We start from the raw sequence: 8,183 nt of genomic DNA, 5'->3' as shown, positions 1-8,183 counted from the left end.
GGAAAAAAAAAAAAAAAAAAAGGCTTACAGTCTGTAATGAAATACAACACAATTCACATATAGCTTTCCCTACACATACACCATTAAATGTACCAAAGAAGATTTTATCTCCTTATCTGGAGATCCTGCAGAGAAATTCTGGACAGAAACATGAATGCCACATTGCTTCAATGCGATTTGTTTTTGATTTACCATTGACCAAAATGATTCTTTGGAACTCCGCTGGAAATATTTTTGTATAATGCTTGTCATTTCAGAAAATTCTCATTTAATTCCTCTACTTATAATGAAATATTCCCAAGAAATCCATTATTAATGCTTCATTGGGTATTAAATCCCCAGAAATTCACTTGTGTGAAACAACATTTTTTTCGCTCTTGACTGCTAACAGTGCAAACACGGAAAGAAGCTGTTCCACACCTCTCCAACAGTGGGCTCCTGGTCTCCCAGCCCTACTATCAAGATGCAGTCAGCCTGTCTGATGCAGCGTTGAGTCCATGGAGTGAGGGTGCTGTCTGCCTGGTAGAGGACGATGCGGTGGATGTCCTCCTGCTGGCCCAGCCAGCTCGTCAGTCGGTACTCATGGATACTGGGGACAGAGAAAACAAACTTCTTTCAGGCCACAGCTCCTGCCAGAGTGAAGTCCTGCACGTCAAGCACAGCATCTGAAGAGGATCAGAACCTTGCATCTCTTGCTTGCTCAGTCTGTTTCCTAACATTCCCCCCCTGCCTTCATTTCCAGGCTCGTGCATGTTGATTTCTTTGTTATTTATACCACTCAATATGCACACAGAGAAAAGAGGATGCAGTGCTTCAGTAAGGCTTCCATGACATAGAATCATAAAATGACCTGGGTTGCAAAGGAGCACAATGCTCATCCAGTTCCAACCCCCTGCTGTGTGCAGGTCGCCAACCAGCAGCCCAGGCTGCCCAGAGCCACATCCAGCCTGGCCTTGAATGCCTGCAGGGATGGGGCATCCACAGCCTCCTTGGGCAACCTGTTCCACTGCCTCACCACCCTTAGGCTAACTCAGCTTGTCTGATTGCACAAGTGAGAAAGTAACTATGGGGAAAAATAAAAAAAATAACCCACATTTGAACCAAAGGCTCTTGAAACACCATTGTCTCAAACACCTTGATCAGACAGGTACACTGTATGTTAAAACAGAAGGTTTTGTTCCCAAACACTGTATATTTGCAGGGTACCTTTCTGCATTTTCCCACATACAGGTGGCACGTACCTATCCAGTGCAGCAGAACCCAGCCGCTGTTTGATGTTGTCACTTGTGAGCAGCAAGGCAGGACCTGAAAGAACAGAGTGGTTCATACATGAATGTCTTCCATTCAGCTCCTGACAAACTGTATTGGGGAAATGTAGCTATATCACTATAACAAATGGAGCTTTTTTCTTTAACGATCCTGATGGATAAGTGCATTGAGGGTTGCCACAGAAGAGCTGGCATGAAGATTCTCACACTAAACTACAATAACATCTTCCGTTTCCCACATTCCCAGAGCTGTATTCATGCATTGGCCCCGACCTACAAGCTCTTTTATTGCGTTCTTCAATGCCATACAGCTGAAGTAGAAGCCCTCATTCTGTATTTTGGTGCCACAAAGAACAATATTTAGGGTACACATATCTTTCCAAACCATAGAAAACCTCAGGCACCTGGTTTCAAAGAACGAAGCTGACTCACTGGCATACTGAAATACATAAATTTGTTCACCCTGCAGTAAAGCAGCTCCTCAGATGAGAACTAAAGCTCTCTAGTAGTACTTCTTATTCAATATGCCATACTCACAACCCTCTGGTCTTTTTCTAAAGAGAAATCCAAATCCATAGGGCTGAGTCTAATCCACACTACTTCTACTACAGCTAAACATATGCACATCTGGCAGCAGCAGCATGTCTGAGATGGATTTCAGTACACAAAGAAGATCAGCTTCTTACAGGCACTTTCATGTATTTTTTTTCTTTCTTAGTGATTCTATTTCATTGGTGGAAGTTGCAAAATAGTTGCAGCTAAATACAAAAAAAAAAAAGCAAACCTGAGAAAAACAAAAGATTAACCTCATATTTCTCATATTGAGAAATTCACGTTTTCCATTCACTTGGTATGGGTGCTCTCCTAATGCAATCCTTTCTACTAATAAAAGAACAGAAAATCATGTACAAAAGACCACAGCACTTAATCATGTGTAGCCCCTCCAGGCAGTAACAAAGCAGCATGGCATAATGTATTTAGTAAAAATAAAGAAAACAGCAGTGAACAAGATGGTAAAGTATCAGAATTCCCCAGTTAGATGCTCAAAAAGAAAAAGCACAAGTACAGTATCTAGACCTTCAGCATCAACCTGCATCTATCCTAATGCTCAGCTCCTTCCTGCCCAGGCTTCACTCTGTTTTAGCACAGTTTAGTGCCAGACCTGACACAAAAAAAAAAAAGCTCAATTTTGGATTTTTAATCTTTTATTTCCAAACATCCAAATAACATTTGCTCTTTTTTTTTTAAATACATAAGAATATACCATGAGTGAAGACCACAGACATAGGAAGCAAAAGCTAGTAGGAAAGCACAGAAGTTGGGAGGACTTGAGTTGAATTTCATTTCCCCACTGTAAGGGAGAAAGGGCAGGCAAATTCTGAAAAAGTATTCAACACCTGAGTTGTCATTTGTGCTCATTAATGTGTCAAAGCTCTCAGCAAAACAGAAATGATATGTAGACCAGTTATTCTTCCAACACATGCGACCTAAAAAGTTTTATGATGGTGGTGAAAGTTTAGCAGGCAAAGACTAACAGGAATGTAAAATGAGCTGAGGAATGCAGTAAAAATGTCCAATAAGAGACTGATGATAAGGAGAGCAGTGAGTGCTCCATATTACATCTGCTGTGAACCCCCTGTGCCTGTCTGCTGGGATCTCAGAGCCCACCACATCAATCTGATGCAGCAGAGCACCTGCCCCAAGAGGACACATTAAACACAGTGATGCAGCCCCAAACGCCTCTGACTCACAGCACAAAGGTGGCTTTGTAGAGCTGGGATGCAGCTCTACATTATTAAGGTGATGGTTACCTCACCCACAGACGCTGCTCAAGTGGGGGTAACACACCTACAGAGCCTCGAGGAGGAGCATTTCTTCAGAAGTCACATCCAGGCACCCTCCTGTTGCATTTGCGACCCATAACCCAACCCATGAGTACGGACACACTGCAGGAGCCTCCCAGTGCCTGCCCCTGGAGGACAAGGGCACACAGACCATCAATCACCACCAGCACAGGACTCAGCGATGCCTCCAACTCAAACAGCTCTGTTTTGCTTCAGAAGCAGCAACCATCTGCTCTATACTTCCAATTTCTAGCAAGCTCCCAATTAGTCAACCATTAAATAACCTTCCATCAACGTGATCAAGAACACCAACATATGTGTTCTCAAGCACATAAAACAGTACGACCACGTGTTATTTAGACTAAAGTGCTGAGAATAACCAAGTAATGAAAATGCTTCCCAAGTATACACCCTTCACACAGCCTTGCTGGTAGGCAGGAATGTCCCAGTCAATGTGTTACAGCAGTGCCAATGCACGTCACCGGGTGATAATGTGATGCTCTCTCCATACCTACAGCAGCCCCCAGGCACCTTATGGCTGCTCCTGGTGGAACAGCAACATCCCTCCATCCTCCACTGTCTTCTCTTTCAGAAGGATTAGACATAGGGTTAACAGCTCAAAGGTAAGAGCACAGGAAAGGTGATATGAGGTAATGTTCAATATTTATCTAGCCCACTACTGTCTGAGTGTGACCAACAACAGATTGCTGGGCACGAGTATTAGAGCAGGGAAAGCTTAATGCCATTCTCCAAGCCTCCAGCAATTTGCAGCTCATGAATTTCCAAGCCAGAGGTGGTAACTTTTAAAAGTTCCCCAGAGACTTATCTTTCAGCATACTCATTGGGAGTCTGAATCCTGGCTCTTCTGTGCTCCAGGTGAGAAAACACAGCATGTCAGCAGCTCACCCCCAGGCACAGATGATCATGATTCACTGAGAAACCTCACAGAGCATCTAAATTGGTACTCCAAAGTCATCTATTTTCAGGACAGAACTACAAGTCTGTGAAAGAGGAGTGAGAAGAACAAAGCACTGGCAAATATCAGAGGTCTGGCTCATTGCATCTTTTAAGAATAAGGCAGGGCTGAGATTGCACTTCAGCGAGGCTCCCAGTCTCATACTGTGGCCCAGTAAGAAGACAAGCATTACGTAAGAGATGCATACCTTTTCCCTTTTTTCTAAAGATAAACATGGTACTCACTTTCGTAATGTTTTCCAGATACAGCACTTCCCAAGATATGAAAGAGTGGCAAATCAGATGCCCTAGTTCTATATCTAATATAATCCTGGAATCACACACCTCAGTTGAATCAGACATGAAGTACTGAAATAGGGAAACATATGAGGGAAGTGATCACTGATGCTTAGACATGGTTGCAAATGCACCTCAACCTGGATAAAAACACAGGTACAGACAGACACAGCCAAGAACCAAGGAAAAAGTTCAATCACAGCAAAACTTACTTGCCTGGACTTCATCAAATCAGAACTTCTATTGCACTTAACAAAAGTCTACAGAGTTGTGTGCCAAAGACAAAGACTTGAGAAAGGAGGCTGGTGTCTCAGTGTCAGAAGACTTTGCCCAGCAAAGAGTACCATCCTGTGCTGGTTCCAGGCACCACATTCATCTCAACACATTAGATACTTAACCTTTAAATCTAATTTATGCATAAAGAAGGAATATTCTGGTAGAATAATGCATTAAAAAGTCCAATAAATTATTAGTAAAGGTATTTCAGTGAGATTTTCAATGCATTATACATAATTAGGAACTGAAAGCAAGCTGAGTTAAGGGCTATAAGCAAGAGGAGAAAAGTGTATGCTGGATTTGAAACCTTCCTCTCTACTTAGTCTGAAATTTTCATACAATCAGAGGGGCTTCCACAGAAAGCCAGAATTTGCACAGCCATTTGCACATCAGTTATGTGGTACCAGTTAGAAATGAAAAATAGCTAGGCAAATCCATTTTTTCAAACCTCAATGTTCTAGAAGAGCTGCTTTTTTTTTTCTTTTTTTTTTTTTTTTTTTTTTGTACAAGAGCTGCTCTCTGCTCTGCAAGAATTCAGGGGAAAAAAAAATAACCAAAGAAAACCAAAGGACATTGACCAGAACTCATTGGCATGGTTGATCCAACTTGCAACTGCGCAGCAAAAAGACAAAACAAAGAACTTGCTCACTTTTAATTCACTCTAGTTCTGAAGTGGAAAATTCTATCCCAGTTCTCTGCAGGTTTTATATTCTGCGTTCTCTTTCTCTGGAGACCCAAAGACTGAGGTTCAGAGAAAGGGCTCTGACACTGCAGCATGAAAGCAAACAGCAAGGAAGCAGTGAGCAGCCCCTGGTTTGCCACGCTCTGCAGGACTCCTCTGCCCTCTTCTCAGTGCTCAGATCATTCCCTGCCCTCAGCAGGGGTTGGAGCTCAGTGATCTTTAAGGTCCCTTCCAATCTCAGCCAGTCTATGATATTATGATCATGTTTTACCATCATAATTTTCTCAAGATGAAGACGGGTTCACGCTGATTTATTGCCATCAGGCACCAGGTAACTGCTTCACTCCTGTTCTGCCAGTTGATGGGGTCAGCAGGAAGAACACAGACACCAACCAAAGGGATAAGCTTATTTTACTGTATGCTTCAAAACAATACAAAAATAAAGCAATGCCTATAGTCAAAAGACCAACCAAGCCCAGCCTGGACATCACCTGGTTCCACTACAAATTTAAATATTAAATCCACATAATAGATTCAAGTAACAAACCTATAAACCCTATTATTTGTGAATAATGTAATAAGCCTTATTATTGGTGAATTAATTTCTACTTTGTTTTTCCACTCTTGTGGACAGCACAAATTAACTCATACTGATATTAACGTTCATCCTCCCAGACTGAGATACTCTCTTTGTGATTACTATTAGACTCCTCTAATAAGATGAAAGTAGTCATAAACCAAAATAAAAATGCACTGGAAACAGCCTTCTAATGCCTGTCCCAAGGAAAGAAAAGCATCCCCCAATCTGATTTTGTAGGTTTTGTTCCAACCCAACCTACAGACAGACCACTCACCCAGGATGAAGGTCAGCCTGCAGACTTCCCCCAGAAGTTACCACCTCCTGCAGTGATAGCTCATTATGGTTCTGGCAGTCATTTCAGAATTACTGCATTTATTCTAATTTCTCTTTTCTCCAACCTGCAGCAAGGACATTACTACAATATCCATCTAAATTAATATTATGGGAAGATTAGGGAATGTTATAAAAATATATTAAGTTGCAGTAGGAAACTGAAAACCAGCTGCTTTAACCCCACACAAGTTCCTACACACCAAGGCTAGTCTACACTGATCTGAAACATGTTTCATTGGTCTGGCCTTGAAATAACAAGAATCAAACCTTAAACATCTCAGTTTACAGCTTAGTAACAAGTTCTTCCAAGAGAAAACAAGAGAATAAGCAGCAAGTGCTGATTAAAATGTGTGTGATGAAATACCTCTAATTTCCAGAATTAGGAATATATTCACTCAAACTGACATTCCAAAGAGAAAGATCTTCAGTTAAACCTTCTCAAGCACATTAAATAACACCTCTCATTTCGTAATTAAGTTTAACATCTAATCATAGCTCACAGCTAAGACCCAATTCACCAATTTGAAAGTCAGAAGCAGGTAAGCACTCACAAAGATGAGGTCCAATACAATAGTTGATCACTAAGGACCTAATCCAAATCTCTCCACATAGTGTGTTTGAGTTCCTCATGTGTAAAATGGACGGAGTTCTCACTGATCAGGTGCATAGTCAAGAAAACCCAAAAGTAAACTGAAATTTTGCTTCACAGCACTGACTTAGCTTGTTCAGACCTTTTTTTCACGCATCACTACAGAACACTCAAACAACTTACAGCCTCAGCAGAAAGCACAAAAGCATTAGGAAAAAAAAAAAAGAGAAAAACGCTGCTAAAAAATAAAAATAATAGAATACAGCCTGCATTAAAAAAAGTGACCCTCAAAGCTCTACAGTACACAAACACACAACAAACCATTGGCAGAAGGTTAACCACTGCTTCAAAGAGTTGTGGGCTGAGCAAACACCAGGCTGACCCGACGAATCGGGGCTATCAAGGCTGGAGAGCTTGGTCTACCAGCTGTGTTTGGGACCATCTGGCTAGCTGTGTTTTCACACAACACTTTCCTCTTCCCACTGCAGCCGTCTGCTCCATCTTGGCAAGAACTTCAGATGCCAAGGTTGTATACTATCTATAGCTGCCAAGTACTACACAGGCGTCAGTTTAGATGCAGAAAATAAAAAATGAAGGGTGCACAAGAAAAGGCCGAGTGATCAAAACAAAACCCTCCGTTTGTTACGTTCTAGTTGCTTTCAACTAGAAGGGTTATTTTTATTCTGAATAGTCCTTTAAATACTTAATCTTGGTTTCCTTTATTTACAGGCTCCTGGTGCTGTCGCCCATCAAAACAAGCTGGCACCAATCCATTCTAAGTACCCATCAGCAACAGAGCTATGGCTGAAATCTTTGTTTTGTTATGAACTGGTTTTTTTTTTTGCCTCCCCAAAATAAGAGGAATCTTCAAACACCCACAATTAGTGCTCACTGTAACACAACAAATGCGTACAAAATTTACATCTCTGAAGGTGAAGGAGATCAAACACCAACCACGTTTTCCTTTGCCTGCTCATCTAGAAGGTTTTAAAACAGAATAGTAAGAGCAACTCCCCTAAGTGCCAGATACCCTTAATTAAGACCAAGAAAAATAACCATTAAATAAATCTGAGTGGTTATAGATCAAGCATCATGTAGCCTGTACTTTCCAAAATGCTCTGAGACAGCAGAGTTTCAATTCAAAGAACTACAGGAGATTTACTCGAGATCTATGATAGCATATAAGGATGGAAAAGGATGTTCAGGAAATATCAAACTATAGTGGAGCACGATCTGATCTGTGAATTAGGCACATGGCTTTGTGAGCAACTGGGATTGTGCAACCAACTTCACCAATGGATATAGCAATTAATGAATCAGTTGTTAACTGAATGCATGGTTTCGTGAGCACAAGACAGAC

The 8,183-nt window shown here is 41.4% G+C and overlaps 1 protein-coding gene across 1 annotated transcript in view; it reads right to left on the bottom strand.

The window, feature by feature from the left end:
• The window catches only part of PNPLA7 (patatin like phospholipase domain containing 7), a 116,918-nt gene that overhangs the window by 46,427 nt on the left and 62,308 nt on the right, over nucleotides 1–8,183 (bottom strand). Inside the window, exons 22-23 of the mRNA XM_010720756.3 lie at nucleotides 1,242–1,305; nucleotides 421–589 (exon numbers count right to left, since the gene is read on the bottom strand). Coding sequence (XP_010719058.1) covers nucleotides 421–589; nucleotides 1,242–1,305 — 233 coding nt within the window. The remainder of the gene's footprint in view (nucleotides 1–420; nucleotides 590–1,241; nucleotides 1,306–8,183) is intronic.

This window comes from Meleagris gallopavo, chromosome 19, assembly GCF_000146605.3.
Source record: "Meleagris gallopavo isolate NT-WF06-2002-E0010 breed Aviagen turkey brand Nicholas breeding stock chromosome 19, Turkey_5.1, whole genome shotgun sequence".
In the NCBI taxonomy this organism is placed as follows: domain Eukaryota; kingdom Metazoa; phylum Chordata; class Aves; order Galliformes; family Phasianidae; genus Meleagris; species Meleagris gallopavo.
This window is presented reverse-complemented; position numbering and strand designations above follow the sequence as displayed.